This window comes from Gobio gobio (assembly GCF_949357685.1).
Source record: "Gobio gobio genome assembly, chromosome: 14".
NCBI classification, from domain to species: domain Eukaryota; kingdom Metazoa; phylum Chordata; class Actinopteri; order Cypriniformes; family Gobionidae; genus Gobio; species Gobio gobio.
The window spans coordinates 19,223,081-19,245,567 of NC_137107.1; the positions used below are offsets into that span (position 1 = coordinate 19,223,081).

The 22,487-nt window shown below is 36.6% G+C and overlaps 1 protein-coding gene across 1 annotated transcript in view; it reads left to right on the forward strand.

Moving 5' to 3' along the window:
- clint1b (clathrin interactor 1b) overlaps positions 1-22,487 on the forward strand; it is a 61,947-nt gene that overhangs the window by 24,766 nt on the left and 14,694 nt on the right. The window contains exons 2-8 of the mRNA XM_079835972.1: positions 1,654-1,758; positions 2,396-2,492; positions 4,127-4,235; positions 6,672-6,842; positions 9,353-9,533; positions 11,701-11,941; positions 14,180-14,261. Coding sequence (XP_079692098.1) covers positions 1,654-1,758; positions 2,396-2,492; positions 4,127-4,235; positions 6,672-6,842; positions 9,353-9,533; positions 11,701-11,941; positions 14,180-14,261 — 986 coding nt within the window. The remainder of the gene's footprint in view (positions 1-1,653; positions 1,759-2,395; positions 2,493-4,126; positions 4,236-6,671; positions 6,843-9,352; positions 9,534-11,700; positions 11,942-14,179; positions 14,262-22,487) is intronic.

A 22,487-nucleotide genomic window follows, 5' to 3' on the forward strand; every position in this document is an offset into this window, starting at 1 on the left:
GAGCGCTGTTTCTCTCTCTCACACACATGTACGCACACAAAGAGAGAGTCTTAAATACCACGCAGAATCTTTGTTGTAATTTCCTGTCAAAAAGTTCATTTGGAATTATTCAGCTTTTAAGAATAAGCAGAAGATATGCAGTTTCTCCGGTAGTGGGCGGGACTAATGCGCAAGCGACAATCTCATTGGCTGGTGCTCATCTATTATCTTCACTGTTTTGATTTCAGCAAATCAGTTTGATTGAACACAGACAACGTGATTTAATATTCCTGAACCCAGCAGCTCATCAATCCTTAGTGCGTTGTATATTGTTATTAGTAGTAGAATTAGTACTTATTAATAATTACTATTATCTATGACTATTATCATTTTTTTACAGAAACATTGGATGACCAACAATATCTTAAGCACCACCACCAGTCCTAAGTTCAGTTAAAAAAACACGTGTGAGTGTGTGAGTGTGTGAGTGTGTGAGTGTGTGAGTGTGTGAGTGTGTGAGTGTGTGAGTGTGTGAGTGTGTGAGTGTGTGAGTGTGAGTGTGTGTGTGTGTGTGTGTGTGTGAGTGTGTTATATAACGATTAATCTCGATACATAATATAGATGTAGATCTCGATATAGATGTATATAAATGTAAAAAAAAAAAGTTAAATATATACATGCATGTGTACGTATTTACATGCACATAATAATTACACACAGTACACACACATATATTATGTAAACAAACTTTTATTTTGGATGCGGTTAATTGTGTGAATAAACTTTACTAGCCAATGGCGATTATATTGCCAAGGTGTGCATAGAGGAAAATTATATGGGGAACAAGTCTCTTTCATACATAAAAATGACAGAGACTAAATGTATTCTAAATGTTCAATATCAAAATCCTCTCAAATTTGTATATAGTTTTTTTTGGAATGGGCAAAATGCAGATAGAACATTCTAATTAAAAAAAAAAAAATTCCACTTTGAATTATAAGGTTCTCTCTTGCAAAACATTAATAACATTTAAAACATAAAATTAGTGTTGGAACATGTATGAGAGTTAAATGTAATTCTTTCTATGACATTTATTTCATATTCTAGGACAAATTATTTTCTGATTCATGTAAAGCATAAAAGGCAGTGCTAAATATTTTGTCCCGTGCAGATGTTAATTCTAGGAAGGAATATGGTGGATAATTAAACACACTATTGCATTATTAAGTTTGAAATAGTTTTAGTGTAGTATTTTTGGATGACAGACAGACTTTGCCAGGCAGATTTTTATAATATATTTGATACGTATGCATTTAGTTGCTTTCATATATCTTTGGCCAGCATAACTTCACCATTCAATCTTGCTTTTTCCTATTTTTTTCCCCCATAGACTGACAGGTTGATGTACGATAATGTTAACGAAATGGTTTAGTCACGTGATTGCTCAGTAGATTTAACGCTAAACAGACCTCTCTGTACAGTTTTTTCACACCGGGCTTCATCTGAACACATTTAAACCTTGGCAGCCTGTTCTCTTCTATCGGTCCAAAATACACATCAGTCGACCAAAATGGACCGGCTTGAGAGTTTTTTAACACCTCCATGTGCAACAATATATGGACGTGTGAATGTCTGGTGTTTATTTGTGGTTCTCTGTTTTTCGCTGTTTCCCAGCACCAATGTTGTGATGAACTACTCCGAGATCGAGTCCAAGGTTCGAGAAGCCACCAATGATGACCCCTGGGGCCCATCGGGTCAGCTCATGGGTGAGATTGCCAAGTAAGTGCTCAGTCTGCTGGGTGGTGGGGGGACTACATGTTCCCCTCAGTCTTCAGGCATTCAATGACTCTTCGCTGAATTACCACAGGGCAATTGTGTAGGGCAATTACTGCAGAATTACATTGATCTCATCATTGATAGCTGATGATTTCATTTGCATTGCATCATGACATAGACGTGTAAGTTGTAGACTTCTGCTGAAAGTTGATTTATTACCTCCTCAGCTAGGTTTTTTTTTCTTCTTAGAAATTGAGTGTCTTCCATTAAGTTAGTGAGAAAAAGCAGTCTACATAAAAATCAAAAACCCTGTCTTAGTACTATCAAGCGTATTTGCTAGGAATATTGCTTTTGACAGGTTAAAAACACGCCAGATCAAATAGCTTTTAATTAGCCAAGCAAAATTGCTTCTGCATATCAACGTGGCCGTTTCAGAACCACTGCATTTTATGTAGAGATTCCACTGAAAGCTTTATATTGAAACAATTTGGCATGGTACCGTTTCCACCGATGAGTCTCCTGCTGGAAGTAATTCCTGTTCTAGGATCGTTAATATATACTTAATCAATTAACATAATACAAGGTATAAGAACTTTTAATTCATTTAGTATCTTGGCATTCCTTCTTATTCACGCTGCAGATCCACATTTATGTACGAGCAGTTCCCTGAAGTTATGAACATGCTTTGGACTAGAATGCTGAAAGACAACAAGAAGAATTGGAGGAGAGTTTACAAGGTGAGTGCACTGCTCATCTTTTTTTTTTAAATATTTTATCTTAAATCATACTTTCACCTTTTAAATGAGGCACAATTACTGAAATTAAGTGTACATTCATTTGTATACTAGTATATAGTTAAAAATCCAAATACCGGCTGGATAATCACTGGACGTGCCAATATACACTCACCTAAAGGATTATTAGGAACACCATACTAATACTGTGTTTGACCAAGCCTGTAGTGCTCCAGTCAGAAATTGAAGCTTTCGCGCCTCGATCGCCCCCCGGTGGCCGGTCCCAGTATAGCTCCTAAACCCCGCCTCTCCATGTATTTGAATGGGCGCGAGACACACTAAACAATTTAATTACACTTCAAATAATTGTTTCCTAAAGATGGTTTCTGTCATTTTAGGCAGTTTTTATTACAATAATTTCATTTCAAGTGTTCGTTTTTTAAATAAGTTTAGTTTTAGTGAGTTATTTGATGCTATAAAAACGGGGGGTGTGACGTCATGATTGACAGCTGAGATTGACGGCTTCTCTGAGTGAACTTGTTACTGAGGCACTAACAGACTTTTTTCTGGATTTTTGGGAGGAGATTGGAGCTTTAGCTTTAATTTCTACACTTCCATAACTGTTTATTTCACACCAACATAATTAATTGTTCTGCATCTGCGAGAGTGTGGGCGGGCTTTTGATAATCGCGCCTCTACTTCCTGTTCTCTACTGCACAACTCCGGTCCCGAGATCGCTACTGCGCAGACTCGGTCCCAAGATGTCGGCGCCGTGAGCGGGCCTATACCCGGTGGGGTCTTCTGCTGTTGTAGCCCATCCGCCTCAAGGTTGTGCGTGTTGTGGCTTCACAAATGCTTTGCTGCATACCTCGGTTGTAACGAGTGGTTATTTCAGTCAAAGTTGCTCTTCTATCAGCTTGAATCAGTCGGCCCATTCTCCTCTGACCTCTAGCATCAACAAGGCATTTTTGCCCACAGGACTGCCGCATACTGGATGTTTTTCCCTTTTCACACCATTCTTTGTAAACCCTAGAAATGGTTGTGCGTGAAAATCCCAGTAACTGAGCAGATTGTGAAATATGGCACCAACAACCATGCCACGCTCAAAATTGCTTAAATCACCTTTCTTTCCCATTCTGACATTCAGTTTGGAGTTCAGGAGATTGTCTTGACCAGGACCACACCCCTAAATGCATTGAAGCAACTGCCATGTGATTGGTTGATTAGATAATTGCATTAATGAGAAATTGAACAGGTGTTCCAAATAATCCTTTAGGTGAGTGTATCAGTCTATTGCTAATCTTCATTCATCACTTCACACAGAGAAATGTTGGTTCCATTTATGGTTGCACTTCATAAAAACCCATGATTCACTATAAATAGTCCAGCTAAACTTTTTCAAGTTTAGTGAGTGTAAAATAATATTTAAGGTTATCAACATAATGTCTGTGCTGCATCTGTAGCGTGTACATGTTGTAAACGTGTTTTCGATCACATACAATAATTTTGATTTGTTCTTATTGTGTAAACAAACTAGATTTTTTTTTTACTAATTATACACCCCAAATCCTGCATTTAACTCATTTAATTGCTTGATTTGGAAATATCCCTAATAACTCCCTCTTCCATATGTGCAGGCCTTATTGCTATTAGCGTACCTCATCAGAAACGGGTCAGAGCGGGTGGTCACCAGCGCCAGAGAACATATTTACGACCTGCGTTCTTTGGAAAATTATCATTTTGTAGGTAGGTTTAAATAGATGAGATGATTAAAAGGTGAAAGTGCCCCTATTATGCTTTTTTTATATGTTCCTAATTTTGTTTTAATGGTCTCCTACAATAGGTTTACAAAAAAACAACAACTTTAATTTCCTCATAATTTACATTGCAGCATAACCTTCTGAAACAGTTCGATTAAGGATTCATTCACTAAACCCCTCCTGTTCGGGAGCCTACTCTGCTCTAATTGGTCAGATGGCCCCGTCTGTTGTGATTGGTTTACCACTTACAGCGCATGTTGGAAACAAAACACACATTACCATATCTGAATTTCAGCTCCAGAAGCTTCCTCAGCGGTTGTATACACATTACACAGTGATACGAACTGTATCAATTTGAGCCCTCATCCTCATCCTTTGGCGGTGCAGAAAACACTTTTCGGCTTGTCAACAACACGAACCGAACTCTTGCAAGCCTGAGCTACAACTACAGCATTTGAGGACGGGTCAAAGTAGATGTTGCTACGTAGGTTCGTGCAGGAAGTAAGACTGGAATTACTGAGAGCTCACCATTCTTTTGGGAGACAATAACTCCATTTATCATGCACTTAGATCTTTGGAACTTTGCAGACCTTTTACATTCACAAACCGCTATATAACACTACATGAAAGGTAATATTCAAAAAAGCATAATAGAGGCACATAAAAGGAATTACTTTGTGAAATTCTTTGTTCAAGCAGTGTGCAAATGTGCATATATGAGCAAACGGGTCTGTTGATGCTGTTGCAGAGGGTAATGTGCAATTAAATTTGAGCTCTTTGGCCTGAAAACAGTGCATTGTTTGTCATAACCCAAATATAGCTCAACACCCAGGTAACCCTATCCCAGACGTCAAGCAATGCTGGAAGTAGCCTCGTGCTCTGGGGTTTGCTTTCCAACAGGAACACCTTTAGAGCTTGTTTGTATAAGAGAAATGTCAATATTTCATTGTAGAGAAATGATAAATGAATGAATTAAAGGTGAAAATTATTACATTTTTTCAACTAAAAAAAAAATGCTAAATTCTTTCTGAAGGCACTACATCTTTATTAAGTTGCATTTGTCTTATTAGTGAATGACAAAGAGGTAACATGAATGACAGATCCTGCAGAGCTGTTAGTGTCTGTTTCTTTTCCTTTTTTGTAGCTATTTAAAGCTCGGCCTTGTTCTAAATATGTTTCAAACAATCTGTGGCTTTTCAGAAGCTATTCTTTTAAAATGTTCATCATTTTGCACACATTTTCAATCATCTACTGAGACTATTCATGAACATTAGCACATCAGTAGCATTGATTTAATTTCGGTATTCAACCCAAAAGATTTGCTTTTACACCATTTTATTTCTGAATTTGTATTCCGTGCATATTTAATGAGGCAAACAAGAAGAAATAATTTTGCAGCCTACCAAGAATTTTGTAGGAGATACATGCAGTAAATATCAAAGTTCAAAGTGTTCCAGCTCTTCTGGCATTGAAAGACAACTTGACTATTACTTATTTAAAGGGTTAGTTCACCCAAAAATGAAAATTCTGTCATTAATTACTTACCCTCATGTCGTTCGACACCCGTCAGACCTCCGTTCATCTTCGGAACAGAAATTAAGATATTTTAGTTGAAATCTGATGGCTCTGAAAGGCCTCCATTGGCTCAATGGCACGTTACACTCTCAAGACCCTTAAAAGGTACTAAAGACGTCGTTACAAAGTCCATCTCACTACAGTGGTTCTAAAATAACTTTATGAATCGGCGACAATAGTTTTTGTGCGCAAAAAAACCCCTAAATAACGACTTGCATAGTGATGACGATTTCAAAACAAAGCATCATGAAGCTTCAAAGCGTTATGAATCACTGAGTCGATTCAGCGGTTTGAATCGCCAAATTTCAGCAGTTTGGTGGTTTGACACGCAATCCGAATCATCATTCGGCTCAGTGATTCATAACGCTTCGAAGCTTCATGATGCTTTGTTTTGAAATCGTCATCACTATGTAAGTCGTTATTTAGGGGTTTTTTGCGCACAAAAACTATTGTCGCCGATTCATAAAGTTATTTTAGAACCACTGTAGTGAGATGGACTTTGTAACGACGTCTTTAGTACCTTTTAAGGGTCTTGAGAGTGAACCGTGCCATTGAGCCAATGGAGGCCTTTCAGAGCCATCAGATTTCAACTAAAATATCTTCATTTCTGTTCCGAAGATGAACGGAGGTCTGACGGGTGTCGAACGACATGAGGGTAAGTAATTAATGACAGAATTTTCATTTTTGGGTGAACTAACCCTTTAATGATATTTCAACTACTAAACTTTTTTTGCGTGGGGTCACGTTCTGACATTTGGTTCTTATCAACATTTCTTTCTTACTGTATCTAATGGAGGTTTGCAAAAACAAACCGTTCCATGTGACATGCTCTTTTCTGTTTTGCTAGATGAGAATGGGAAGGACCAGGGCATTAATGTACGGCAGAAGGTGAAAGAAATGGTCGAGTTTGTTCAGGATGATGACCGGTTACGCGAGGAGAGGAAGAAGGCTAAGAAGAATAAAGACAAGTACATCGGAGTATCTTCTGACAGCATGGGAGGCTTCAAACAAAGTAACTGTAAGTGATCAAATGTAGCAAATTTGAGTGTAGCTAAATTTGAAAGTGCATAATTTCTACAACCACTAATGCCCCTAAATGGAACCGCCAATATGAAGACTGTTTATTAAAAGGTTTTCGAGAAATATTCTTGCTGTCTGCCGCTGGTTGAACAAACAGTTTGATGTGCCCCAAACTTGTGTCTAAAAACTTAATAAATGTTATTTGAGGCATCACTGAGGAAATGGGCAAAAAGCTGATGCTTGCATCATTGTGAATGAATAATCTGACAACAACGCTAGTATACATGGTGCAAATGCATTAGGGATGGGTATCGAGAACCAGTTCCATTTCAGAACCGTTTCCAATTTTCCAAGAACCAGTGATTTGATGAGAAACATGATCATTTCTTGTGTGTGCATTCAAGTGCAAGAAGACATCCAAAGCGTGCACACACAAAAACTGATTTTAATGTGATTTTAAATGGTCATGAAACCCCCTGTTTCAGCAGCAGTCAGTTCTCACCACAGTAGCACAAAAATGCTATAAAAGTGGGTGTGTTGAGTTGCGGAGTGGAGTGGAGGAGTACGAGGGTAGACTGACAACACCCCAACGGTTTCTGATTCAGATCCAGTGTTGCCAAGTCTGCGGTTTTCCTACGGAATTGGGTGAATACACATTCAGTGGAGAATTCGGCCGCCTGAGCTGTTGAACTCAACTGGCTTTTCCATTATTACAATACAACATGTACACATCATACATGATAGCAGCCTAATATTCCTGCTGCCATCTCTATGGCCCCATCCACACGGAGACTCGTTTAGCTGTATACATAAAATATTTGTACCGTATCTGCGTTTTGTCCACACAGATTTTGGGAGCATGAAACCAATATTTTTTGAAACCGGGTCCCAGAGTGGATAAATCTGAAAACGACACCCTTGCCTCTTAGTGTGTGTACAGCCAATCCGTATATTTTGTGAAATGAGGATGTCATCACACCACGTCCCACACGGGAAAGACTAGAAAGGGATACAACTACGGGCACTGGGCATGCGATCGATATTGCGTAATTGAATTACTGTATTTGCATTATTGTAAGGGTAGGTTTAGGGTTGGGGTGGGTGTAGGCGTTAATAATACACATCTGGTAAGTAGCAAATTTATTTATTTTCATTTTATTGTGAGATTTTGCCTCACTTCCTACCATTGCTGTACCCCTTCTAGCCACAATTCTTCTTCTCCGTTTTTTGTGCGTTTCTGTGGCAGCGCCACATACTGGCCTGGCATATATACTATATCGCTTTGAGTCGGTTTCAGTGCTCTCGTGTGTACGCAGATATTTCTTGAAATGAGGAAAAAAAAAGATTGGATAGGTAAAGCTCTGGCTTTGGGTAGACGGGGCCTATAATAACATTAATATTAGGAATCGATTAGAATCAGAATCGATAAGCAGGATCGTAATTGGAATGGTTAAAATTCAAACGATACCCAACCCTAAAACGCATGCCAAGATAATCTCCTCTGACATAATATCAGTATACTAACGTTCTGCAAACATTTCCTAGAAAGTAAAGCTAATACATGCGTCATATACAATTTTGATGTTCACAAAAAAAGACTTCAAGTTGCTGGTGCTTTTAGCAAGAGTTCACAAGATAGACATTTTTTTCTCTATTTTTTTTTTGGTCCAGTGGGGTTAGGTTAGTTGATCAAATAAAGCATGAAATTCCTTTGGTCCCAGGTCATTTTGAGGCATTATTTTTATCTGTTGAAACTGTGATTGACCCCAAAAGTGAGCTGCTTTGTCTCTCTACTGTAGGCATCCCACAGGGATTTGTTTTAGGCCCTCTGAAGTTTTCTCGCATGGTGTGGAAAAATTCCCCCTGGATTCCCTTCTTCCCACAACTGATCTTTTGATTAGAGCTGTTTTGATGTCAGGGCTATCACTTTTTCAACTTTGCTCATTTCATCATTTGGGGATGTTTATGATCAGGTTAGAAGAAATAATCAGATATCTGCTTTTTGTATTACATGTTTTCTCTTAGAGCCGTCTAATCAAGTCAAGGCGCCATGTCCCTTGTCATGTCATTAGTGATGTTACTGCAATGTCAAAAGATTGTGCCTGGTTTCTGCTTTGATTTGCCGCTCAGATCTCTCCCTTTAATAGCTGTACTACAGGTTCAAATTTCCAATTATTGATGGCATTCTAATGATGGGTTTGTTTTTGGTTACGAAAGATAAAAATAGCACAGGGTCAGAGGGGGTACAGCTTGATTTTTAGTCAGGTGTATTTTCCATACTTTTCTAAATTGGAAATGCGTGTATTTCAGGGGTTTTGCACCTCATTCATGAATGTCAGCACTATTTACCTGCTGCAGTTAATGCTGTGCTTTTATTGTCCTTTGAAAACAGGCAATAAATGGCTATCTTCCAAAGTATATTCTCTGTGAATTCCTATCTTAAGATTCCTATCATTAAATATCTTAAATAAATTCAGCACCTAACTAATTCTGTATCAACATTCTCAGCTGGAGAGCAATTTGACCCCGAATCCAAAAGTAAATGGGAAGAGGACTGGGACAAAAACAAGAGCAGCTTCCCATTCAGTGAAAAATTTGGGGAGATAAGTGACAAAATTGGAAGCACCATTGATGACACCATCAACAAATTCCGCAAGAAGGAGAGAGATGACTCGCCAGACCGTATAAGGTACATTTACTAAATTTTTCAGTCCATAGAATTGAAAGCTATAGAGTAAAAAGCTATGAAACAGGTGTAACATTATGACAAGAAATCCTGCAGGTCATAAAGAACTATGTTTTTCCACCTCCAAGAAAGGACAGGTGCTCTCCATTATTTCTCTTTGTTTACTTAAAGGCCGTTTTCCTTGCTTTACTCGAGGCAAAAAGCCATGTGATGACTTTGAAACCGAGTGGACTTTACATTATATGCATCTGTGGTGGAATTAATAGATTTTCGCATCGATACATGTTTGTTTTAATGCGGATGCGCTGTCACTTTAATTCAGCGCCAGCACATCAAAAAATAGACTCTGTGCGGAAACGATCGCAGCACAGCTGTATGGCTACGCGTCAGCAGGTGCCATGCTCGATGTATGCGCCACTTTCATACGGCTTTCTCGTGCCAGCCACAGTGCCTACATACTGTTATGTGGCGTTCACACCGGACGCGATTCGCGCGAAGGTGGACGCGTGTACATTTTGAGTTTACTCGCGCGAATCACGCGTGACATTCACTGCACAACAGACGCATGCGCGAGAATATTACGCAGCCCATTTTTTAGCTAAAATACAAATATACAGCTAAACCTGTACAAATACCACAGCTGTACAATTTTCACACCCTATAGGCCTACTAAATTTACCCTAAACAATAGCCAACTCATCTGGACTTAAGCAGCAAACATTCAGAATAAACAAATGACATAACATTATTTAATATTTGAATCATAGTGTTTTGACATCGTCAACCCAAGTGCATTTTACCTCAAACTTGCGACTAGTTAACTTTCTAAAGTAGCAATCGCTTCTAGGGTCGACATTAACACACTGACAAAATTATTTTCAGAATTAAAAATATTTGTATACCACTTTTCAATGTGTGATTGTGTAAAGGTGTCCACGAGATACCAACCTTTCGCGAACTTGCTTTCAACAACGTCGAACACTTGTTCTCTTGGAGACGGGGGGAGGGGCTGTGTGTGTGTGTGTGTGTGTGTGTGTGTGTGTGTGTGTGTGGCGCACGTGTATGTGAGAGAGAGAGTGAGAGACGCAGGGAAAGGAAATGCAGCTGAACGTTATTTGCTCTATGAAAGACATTGATAAAGACAAAAACTAAGGACATTTAATGTATAATTGTATTTTAGTTTAGTTTTGCCAAACACACATTTGTATTGCTTAATTATATCGTAATACCTACCTAGTTTTCGTTTTCTCGTTCGTTTTCGTTAACGATTATAACCTTGGTAACGACGAGACGAGATGAATCCTCCAGTTATTTGCAGTAGCGCTCCGGTCTGAAATGCTCTGAAAGCTGCCACAGTTCACACCAATGCAACAAGACAGTGCATCATCTTGATAGCACAACGACTCTTTGTACTTCTGTCCAACTTCCGACTTTTCGACATTTTTTTGTAGCTGGATATATATATCATTTGTTGCGTCTAAATATGAATGAGGATACGGTTATTGATAAATCAAATTGTTATTGTTGTTCTTATTATCATTTAGGGGGGCTTAGGAACATTTTGGGGTAGCTTCAGCCCCCCTAAAATAGGCCTAACGACATCCCTGTCCACAAGTTTAAAAAAATGCACAATAAATCCACGGGTCACGTGCGTGCCGAACCGTGGGTCGTGATCCGTACGGATCACGGATCAACTGCGATCCGTTACACCCCTAGAAGGAACAATGGTGAACCGGCGACAGGGTCATGGGCGGCAAAGGCTGATTGATGCACTGAGTGTAAAAAACTGATTATCAAAAAAAGACACAATTTAGGATGGAGACTTGGTTCTATCATCGTTTGTTGATTGGATAAGTCAGATCATCTGAATGTGAGCTTGCAGTCAATTGTAAGAAAGGGGCGGGGCTAGGAGGACTTGGCGTACATCACCTGAGAGATGTCTGGATCAAGTGATGACATTTTGATTAAGAATTACAAAGTGAATTGTTCACATTAAGATCATTAACATGCATTTAGAAAATGGTGAATTTTCATTTCATGCTGATTTTAATGCTTTGAAATGTACTTTTGAAAAATGTAAATTGAATACCACCTTCAGTTCTGCCCCGTAGTATACATTTTGACTTGCTACTTTCTTCGTCTTTTGTCTTACTGTTGCGTCTTCCTGCAGTGACAATGAGGAAGACAGAGTTTCACGGAACGGTCGCCCTGCAAAGTCGGAGTTCAAGGATGATGAAGACACTGTAACAACAAAGAGCGTCCAGATCACCGAGAACACCGATTCAATCACCTCCACCACCACTACCACCTCCACACGCAAACGCAGCGGAGTCCCGTCCAAAACCGTCGACCTGGGCGCAGCTGCTCATTACACCGGCGGCAAAAGCAGTCCCGATGCTGACAACAACCAGGTAAAATACTGCCTTCCAAATTCATCCTTCTGTAAATGATACATAATGAAACGGAAGGTTCTGGTGCTAAAATCTTTAAGTTGTTTAAAGCCGTTTTAAAATAGCCAATTCCACAATCTAAGGCTACATTCACACTGTCAATACAAATCCAATTATTTTGTATGAGATTGGAATCTGATCTAAAAAGACTGACTGTCCACACTGTTTAGATTGTGCTCCTTTCCGAGATATCTGTATTGGTTTGTGTGGTGTTGATGTGTTGGTAGTCCTACATAAAATAGCAACATCAACATGAAGGTTCCATTGATGTCTTACAACATGACAATGTGTAGTCACTGGAACTAAGTTTTATGAGGCAGCGTCAGAAGCGTAGGAGGCATAGGAAAAATCGGGTACATATAGCAGTATAGTGGGTGAATTATGTACTCAGTGTATATGATGTGTATTACGATGTTGATGAACTATATGTCTTTCTCCACTGACGTTCTATGATGTTCAAAGCGTTTCTAAGGATACTGATTGTTAGAAGGCAGCTGTCTGACTCCTGAGATGGCGAAACGGAAGCATGGTTTGTGTAACGTTAGCAACACATTATTAGCTGTTTGATACGTAGTCAAGCAAAAGGCTAATCATATCAATTAACATTGTGTCCGACATAGAAATATTTTATGAAATGTCAAATGCATTACCATTTTGAGACATCGACTTGTAGATGACCCTGTATAATTCACTCTTACGCTGCTTCTTCTTCTGAATCAAGTTTCTGGTTCTACTTCAAACATATATGGCTGAATTAAACTAGTATTTCCACTTGCCATTGTGTAGCGTTTAGTTTACTACAGTGAAGTTGACCGAATAGATCAGGTATTCTGAGTTTGTGTAATTGAGTGGAGGTGGCGACTAATTTGCATTTTCATGGATCCATGGACTATCAAAGATGAGTTTTAAGGGATAAAATGATTGACTGCAGGGGGTCTTTAACCATTTCTTCTTCTCATTAATAATAATAATAGTTTAAATATTGTGAAATAAACATTCATTTATTTTCCATAATTTTAAACATGTATAATTTCCTATATGTTGAATTATTTATAATATATTGCTGTTATTGACTTTTAAAAATATTTACTTGCAGTAGCAATAATAATAATAATGAAAAATTGCTGTAATAATTTCCTAAATGTTCAAATAAGAGAAATTATTTAAATGTATTAAATTATTTGTAGTTTGTTGGTGTTATATTGGCCATTGGGAATCTTATTTTATAAATAGTTTATAAATTATTTATAAAATAATTTATAAACATTAATTTAATTTCTATCATTTTAAGACTGTATCTTTTCCCTAAGGTTGAATAATTTATATTATATTGCTGTTATTAACTTTATTTGCATTAACAACAATAATAATAATAATAATCGCTTTAATAACTTTCTAAATGCTCAAAGAGAGATTTATTTATTTTTTATTTATTTTGGCCATCTTATTTTATAAATATTTATTTTTATTGGCCATAATAATAATAATGTTCAAATATTGTGAAATAGTCATTAATTTAATTTCCATCATTTTAAGCATGCATCTTTTCACATAGGTTGAATTATTGATATTATATTGCTGTTATAACTTTATTTGCATTAGCAATAATAATATTAATAATAATAATTATAATAATTATAATAACTATAAAGAATTGCTGTAATAACTTCCTAAATGTTCAAATGAGTGAAATTGAATTTTTTTGTAATATATTGGTGTTATCATGGCCATCTTATTTAGTAAATATTTATTTTTATTGGCCATAATAATAATAATAATAATAATAATCTTCAAATATTGTGAAATAAGCATTCATTTAATTTCTATAATTTTAAGACTGTATCTTTTCCCTAAGGTTGAATTATTTATATTATATTGCTGTTATAACTTTATTTGCATTAGCAATAATAATTATTAATAATAATAATTATAAAGAATTGCTGTAATAACTTCCTAAATGTTCAAATGATTGAAATTGAATTTTTTTTGTTATATATTGGTGTTATCATGGCCATCTTATTTAGTAAATATTTATTTGTATTGGCTATAATAATAATAACTCTAAACAAAAGTCTAAACAAAAACACATGAATGCACCTATAGAGTCCTCTCTGTGATACTGGTTATGGTTGCAAAAGGAATCCTGTGCTGCCTTCATGTGGTTGAAGTGAAATATGGCATTCTTTCATTTCCTTTCAGGCATCAGTGAGTCGGTCATCCAGCATAGGGCTTGCAGACCTGTTGATGGTGGACTCTGGCTCTGGCCAACCAGTGTCTTCAGGTAATTTTTCACACTTAAAATGTTTTTTTCTATAAGCTTCACTATTACTATTGCCTGTGCCTCTGTTTGTACCGTGTGTTTGGAGCATATACTTTTACTGCTTGGTCATTGTTTTGAAGCCCAATTTCCTCCATACAGAGACTTAAATCTCAAAGAGAATTTTTTTTCCAAAAAGTTGACGTAGCCATACTCATGGAAGAAGTTCTTCAGAGATGCAGTGAGATGCATCTAAGTGCCCCAGATGGGTGTGAGTTGTGTGTGTGTGGGAGAGAAAGAACGAATAGGAGATGGGTGCACAGATGCTGCTGTCCCTCCGTATCCTGTCACCAGCCCAACAGCTGTGCTGTGTCCGTTGGCATCAGTCAGGAGGTCACGAGCTTTTGCAACCAGGTTGTGACAACCTAACTGTCTTGAATGTGAATGGACGCGTGTGTTTGCCTGTGCATCTAAGTTTGTCACACATCCAGACCGGTTGTTACTATTTTGCATGGTCATGATGATAGAAAAAACAGAGTTCTTTATTTTGATATAAATCTGAGATTTCTTTTCTATCGTGAAGAATATATTTTGCATTAAAAAATATGACTTTTATTCAGCAAGGATTCATTAGTTCCTTAATGTAAAAATAAAGCCTTAATTATTATTTGTATCCCCAAATATATAAAAAAATGTATTATATATATTCAGTCCAGTATTAAATATAACAAAATATATATATATTTTTTATGTTGTTCTTTAAAAAATCCATTCTTTATTTTTACAGTATATCTCTGTTGAGCAGGGTGATTTAGTTCGTTTGCATTGAAGACGATGGAAGTGATGTGGAGGTCTTACCATTTTCAAGACCTTTTCAAAAATATTATTTATTTATTTTAAAATTGGAATCACTGATACCTTTCAGATACTCTGAATTGATGAATAGTGACAGTAAAGACATTTATAATGTAACAGAAATAATCTTAAAACAAATGCTGTCCTTTTGAACTCTCTTCTTCAAAGAATCATTCAATTCAATTCAATGCAATGACCCCCAATGGGGAAATTTGTCTTTGATCAATGTATGTGTATGTGGGCACCAGAGTCAAAGACATACTACACACAAACCATATACATACAAAAAAAAAAAAGTATATAAATACATACTACTTATTTAAAAGTCTAATCGACATTGCTACAAAGGATTTCTTAAAAAGATTGTATTTGCACATAGGCAACCTGTATCGTCTGCCAGAAGGCAGCAACTCGTATTCTGAATTTAAATTATGCGAAGAATCAGATACAATCTTGGTCGCTTCCCTGATGACCGACTGCTCGTATGAATACTCCAATGATTGATATTCCCTTTTTCCCATAATTCTCATAGCCATCTTTACCAGGCGAGCAACTTTAGCTTTGGACGGAACTGTACTGTTACCAAACCATACAGTATATCCATAGTGTATTACACTTTCAATTACAGCCTGATAAAACGGATACATTACTTTCTCTTCTACCCCATATACTCTTATTCTACGTAAAAAATATATATAAATCATGAAAAAAAATTCCTGGTTCACACAAAAACAATAAGCAGCACAACCGTTTTCAACATTGCTAATAATAAGAAATCTTTCTTGAGCAACAAATCAGAATATTAGAATGATTTCTGAAGGATCATGTGACACTGAAGAGTGGAGTAGTGATGCTGAAAATGTAGCTTTGCATCACAAGAATACATTTTTTTTTAAATATATTAAAACAATTATATTAAAATGTTTGACTAATTAATCACACATTTTTCTGTAATTAATCATACCGTAAAACTTCAAATAATAGCCCGGGCTTCTATTTACCCAAATCGCCGAACTGCACCGGCTTGTATTTGAAACAGGCGTCTATAAGAGACAGGCCTTTAATTTAGTGTTGAGATGTTCAAGCATTACGGTAGGAGGTTACCACATTATATTACGTTTTATTTATAATTAATTCGAATGTGTTTAACAAATCATTTAATGTAAGAAATGTCTTAGATTATTGGCAGCACAAAAAACGAAACGATGTGACAGCAATGGGCAGAACAATATAAGTTACCGCTAAAATCCATTGAGCGTATGAACTTGTTGCCCGAAACACATCAACAAGAAAGAATGAAGGCTACAGTAGAATTTAAAGCTATCAATTTTAACATATTAGGATTTAAAAAATATAATATAAACCACATAAACTTCACATAAAACATTATAATAAGTGTCACATTTACCTGTGCACTTCATATCAGGGCTCAATTATTTCTATTGGCCCCGTCAGACCAGTTCAGATTTGTACTTATTCTGGCAAAATGGGCAAAAAGTTATTGTTTCTGTTGTTTTTACCCATGTAACCGTGTAAACTGTGCTTTATTTAATTTCTGTATCCGTTTTCTACCTGACCTACCTGAAAAATCTTAGTTATCAAACACTTCAGACTTCACTGCGTAAATCAAATATAGATTAATCCTTATCAAAAGTTACAAAAGTTAAATCCTACAAAAGTTATTCAGTCAAGAGCAGTGAGTGATTTTCTTCTGTTCTTTAATTATCCTTAATTACAGACAGCAGTAGGTTTATTAGGCTGCTGTCACTTTAAGACCTGATGCACATGATGCGGATCTGACACTCATCCCATTTTCTCACAACTCTTTATGTTCATTTAAGACTTAATTAAACTAATTTAAGACTGTGCTTGTGAGGAGGCTCGACAAAATGGGCATTTTGGCATAGGGCTGGGCAATATGGCCAAAAAGTGATCTCGATAAAAAAAAATCATATCAGTCAATATCGATAATTATTCCAATAAATGTCAAATATTTATATATTTCAAATTTAAGTGAAAGTTGTAAAAACCAGACTGTTAATTGTGGTTTTAAACTACTCTTTATTGTCAGAACATGACAAACATTTCACGTTTTTCAATTTCTTACACTTTTCCAGTCATTTTTCCTTAACAAATTAAACATCTTAATAGAAGAAATTATTTAGTAGTTTCTGCATGTTCTAACAGGTGATATTGTTTCTAGTCATGAAACAGGTTTGTATTGCCTGACTTTGGCATATATCTCCGGCACAGTTTGCAATGCAGGCTGCAATATTAATAATATTACATGTTTTGTCTTAGAAATGCACATTTGACAGTGAGTTGACAGTAGTTGTAGCTTGAGTTAGGAGGGTGCAGATGTAAATGTATGTTCATTAACAAAAACACCAACAACTGTACAAAATTGTGACCACCTCATTTTTATATGGTAAAATTTAAATATTCGGAGTTTTATTAACCCTCTGGAGTCTCCGCTCTTTTGGGGCCCTTTAGACGTTTTGACATGCTCTTACATTTGTTTTTTTCAGTTGCTTATAATCACATTAATGGCAAAAGTGTAATTACACTGTATTCAGCACAAACTGGGCCACCATAATATGTGAGCAACATGTATGTACATGCTTGTATTTTTGAGAGAAGAATTTTTATGGACGGTTTTTGAAAAAACAAAAAACTTTTCACAAGACTTTTGACTCCATCTTGTATTTCCATAGAGTTTTTTCTTTATTCTGATGTGAGAATCATTGAGCCTACTCATTCACATAAAACTATACACTGATTTAAAATGTGTAAGACAGTTTCTCTTCACGAAGCCAATATGCGAGGAGGCGTGATATCTAATGAATAATGATGAGATGGCACCTGAGATAACAAAGGACCTAATAGCCCGCATTAATGAGCTGCATAATGAATGAGCTTCAGGTAGGCCTGTGAAAGAGAGCAACAGAGCAAAGGAAATATATTATTTTATTTGGAATTTAGTCAACAAAGGCCTATTATATTTTAAATCATCAAAAGATTTGACTACGCTGCAAAACATTTTTTTGATTTTGTGAAGTTAGTTAGTTAGTTAGTTAGTTAGTTAGTTAGTTAGTTAGTTAGTTAGTTAGTTAGTTAGTTAGTTAGTTAGTTAGTTAGTTAGTTAGTTAGTTAGTTAGTTAGCTAGTTAGTTAGTTAGTTCAAAAATGGAAGCTTGAGTCGTAGATCTTTTAAATGATGTATAGTTTGTCAAGGTAATTACTTACATCTGACAGTAATTTTGAGCTTATTTAAACAAAGAAAGCTTCAGCGCGATTTCAGCGTTTCTTTAGACATATGTCTCATGTTTGTGAGACAATTATTCACTAAGCTAGAGGTCATTTTCTGAAGACTATCTGAATGAACGTCTTTGACAGAGAGGCTGCAGATTGCGCATCATGTTTGATTTCTTTATTTTGCAAAAAGCACAACAATTTGTTTTTATTGTGACTGTACACAAAAAAAATAGAAACATAACAGATTATAATGATGTATAACACTTGCCTGAATGATAAAAAAACGACAGAGTTATTTGAGTCTCTTTGGCACTGATAAGAAAAAAAGCAAGCCAATCACGCCGGCGCGACGGCCGACTCGAGAGGGTTAAAATTAACCATTGGTCTTCCATAGTATCATACATTTAGATTATGATAACCACAGTTAAAACCATGCATATAGCTCTTCACTACCATGGTAAAATCGCGATTCGATGTGATATCGTTTATCGGCCCAGCCCTATTTTGGCATAATTGTGTTTTTGTCCTTTCAAACCATAAACCGTAAAAAAAATATGGGCGATGCGAATTCATTCTCTTCCGCTGAAGAAAAGTGAAGCCTCCGGAGGTCCAAATATGGCGCTGGCATCTTGCGCAGATTTGGGACAGAGTCTGCACAGTAGAGAGCAGAAAGTAGAGCCGCGATATCAAAAGCCCCCCCACACTCTCGCAGATGCAGAACAAATCATTGTCGGTGTGAAATAAAAATCCCGAAAAGAGTCGGTTAGTGCCTCAGTGACAACTTCACTCTGAGAAGCCGTCAATCTCCACTGTCAATCATGACATCACACCCCCCGTTTTTATAGCATCAAATAACTAACTAAAAACAAACTTATTTAAAAAACTGCATAAAATGACAGAAACCAATGTGTCAATTAAATTATATGAAGTGTAATTTGATTGTTTAGTTTATCTCGCGTCCATTAGAATACACGGAGGGGCGGGGTTATGAGCTATACTGGGACCAACCACCTGGGGGCGATCGTTCGAGGCGCGTAGTTTTTAACCCCCTCGAGTCAGTGGTCGCGCCGGCGATGATTGATTCTGGAGTTTGGTTTTGTAGAAAGTAAATTTTTTTGTTTTGTAGAAAGTGAATTGCTTTCTTTAAAGTGCATTTCGTTTTGTATAAATTGTATCTTAATTTTAATCATTTATTATTTATTTTTTTAGCATGAAACTACTTTCAAAAACATAAAAAATAGTACTTTTTTTTTTTTTAAATGCTCTTCTTAGTAATTTGTCTTGTTTCTAGTCTAAATATTTAAACATTATTAAATCAAGATGCATTTACTAGATAAGTTCAATTTCAACTAAATACAGGGTACCCGCGGGATCTTAAAAAGTCTTAAATGTCTTTACATTTCAAAATCAAAATTTTAGGCCTTAAAAAGTCTTAAATTCGCTGAAGTATTGAGTTCTAGGTCTTAAATAATTTTAAACGGGTCTTAATTTTCCTACGTCCATGTAACGCTACCTCTTGCTCATTGAAATGCTCCGGCAGCGCTTTAGTGTGTGTGTGTGTGTGTGTGTGTGTGTGTGTGTGTGTTGTAGTTCGTTCTTTCGCTAGTCCAACTATAGTTCGCTGTTTTACAACTACAAATGAGACCAGCATGCATCTTATATTGCAGCCAATCAGCTTTCATGTTATTGGCGCGAGGCTCTTTTGGATTGTACCACAGACACATCAAAGAGATATATATATATGCAGACACACACACACTCACACTCTCACTCTTTTTTTTTTATATTTGAATATGCAGTTTATTTCTGTGATTCAAAGCTGAATTTTTAGCATCATTACTCCAGACTTTAGAGTCACATAGTCCTTCAAAAACCTTTTTTTTTACTTTCTATTTCAGATAAATGCTGTTATTTAGAACTTTCTATTCATCAAAGAACCCAAAAAAAAGTTTTACACAACTGTTTTCAACACTGATAATAATCATAAATGTTTGTTGATCATCAAATCCTCATATGAGAATGATTAGTAAAGGGTCGTGTGACACTGAAGACTGGAGTAATGATGATAAATTCAGCTTTGATCACATGAATAAATGACACTTTATTATATATTCACATAGAGAAAAGTCACAACAGAACTGTCACAATATTACAGATTTTTTGTATTTTTAATAACATAAATGCAGCATTGGTGAGCAGAAGAGACTTCTGTAAAAACATTAAAAAGTCTTACCGTTGTCAAACTTTTGACTGCTAGTGTGTTTGTATATTAATCCTGATGGGATTGAGCTATGAGGAAGCGCAAGTTTACTAATACTTTGTTCAATTTTAATAAATGAATTTGCTTTGCAAGTCATTTTGTGATTCTGCATTTCCTATTGTACGTTTTTTTTTTATTGCGTTATATAGGTCTTAAATTTAATTCATAATGGTCTTAAAAAGGTCTTAAAAAGTCTTAAATTTGACTTGGTGAAACCTGCAGATACCCTGTAAATAAGAAGAGCATTTTTTTGCTCTCAGTCAGGTATGAAGCTCATTCATTATGCAGCTCATTATGCAAGCTAGTATGTTCTTTTGACCTCTCAGGTGATAACCATCATTATTCATCAGCTATCACGCCTCCTCGCATACTGGCTTTGTGAAGAAAAACTGTCTTACACATTTTAAATCAGTGTATTGTTTTATGTGAATGAGTAGGCTCAATGATTCTCACATCAGTTTGAAGCAAAAACTCTTGGCAACAACACCCATTATTCAAAAGTCTTGTGGACACATATCTATTGTATGTTTTGAGGCCTTCATTTTAAAGCAATTTTTGTTTTTTCAAAAATCATGCATGAACATTTTTCTCTCAAAAATACAAGCATGTACATACATGTTGCTCACATATTATGGTAGCCCAGTTTGTGCTGAAGACCGTGATCAGGAATTTGCCAGTAATATGTTTATAAGCAACTGAAAAAAGCACACATGTAAGAGCATGTCAACTTCTAAAGGGCCCCAAAACAGCTCAGACTCCTAGGGGTTAACACGAGTGCGGCAGCCTTGGTTCAATCGCTGTCTGAAGCAGCTTTCTGTGCGCACGAGTGTGTTTCGCACAGACAGGAGATTTACAGATGCGCGCCAGTACCGCACTGAATTCTCTTTTGTGTCTTATCGCGTTTGAATGCTTTAAATGCATTTGCATGAATAAGAGTGTGATTTATATAATGTAACGCTAGCCAAAGGATGATGGAAAAAATGGATGCTGCGTTAAATATGAACACGCTAAACTGAAAAAATGTATTGCTTGCGTTAACGCATTAATTTAAACTGCCCTAATTAAAACAAACAAAAAAAATCACTAGTGCAGTTTTTACTGTATTTTTTAAAATCAAATAACATCTTTCAAAAACATTTAATAAATCTTGCTGACCCCCAACTTTTGAAACGGGAGTGTAGGTATTCTGTTTTTGTTCTCACTAATATTGTATATAATTGCTTTCTATAGACTATGCGTCACCTTGATTGTTTACAGTTGGAAGCTCAGATCTCATTGGTGGCTTTGCCGACTTTTCCTCACCTGCTGGTATTTTTGATCCAACTGCACATCGTATAAGATCACATGCACACCTGCACGGGGACCAAAATGATCTTTTGGCCTCATCTGATGACAATAGATGATCTGTTAATGTCAAGTTTTCATGGAAAAAAACTGCGTAATCTGAACACTCAAACCAGTCACAGGTACAGGTGTGCTTAGATAAAAAGATTTTGAATCTAATATCCGCACAATTTGAGCATTTAGCAAGTTATTATAGCAGATCAACGTGTCCCACTTTACAGAGAGAGAGAGAGATAGGTGGGCTTGGGTTGACTTTTCCCATCATTCTCTTCCCTCTCTGGGCCTCGCCTCAATGCAGAGCGAGTGGCACTTTGCTGGTGGGCAGTAGAATGACAATTCTGTTGGCTTGTCTGAAATATGATTGGAGTAGCAACACACGACGCAGTGAAATATTGATGAATGACTGAGGGGTCCAGATGGAGCAGCTACCTGCTGAGTATTATGAGCACAGACACACGTCAGCTCCCATCATCCATGCCCCATCTCCCCTGACAGAGACTCACTCCTTAAGAGCAGTGTGTGCATGTGTGAGGATCC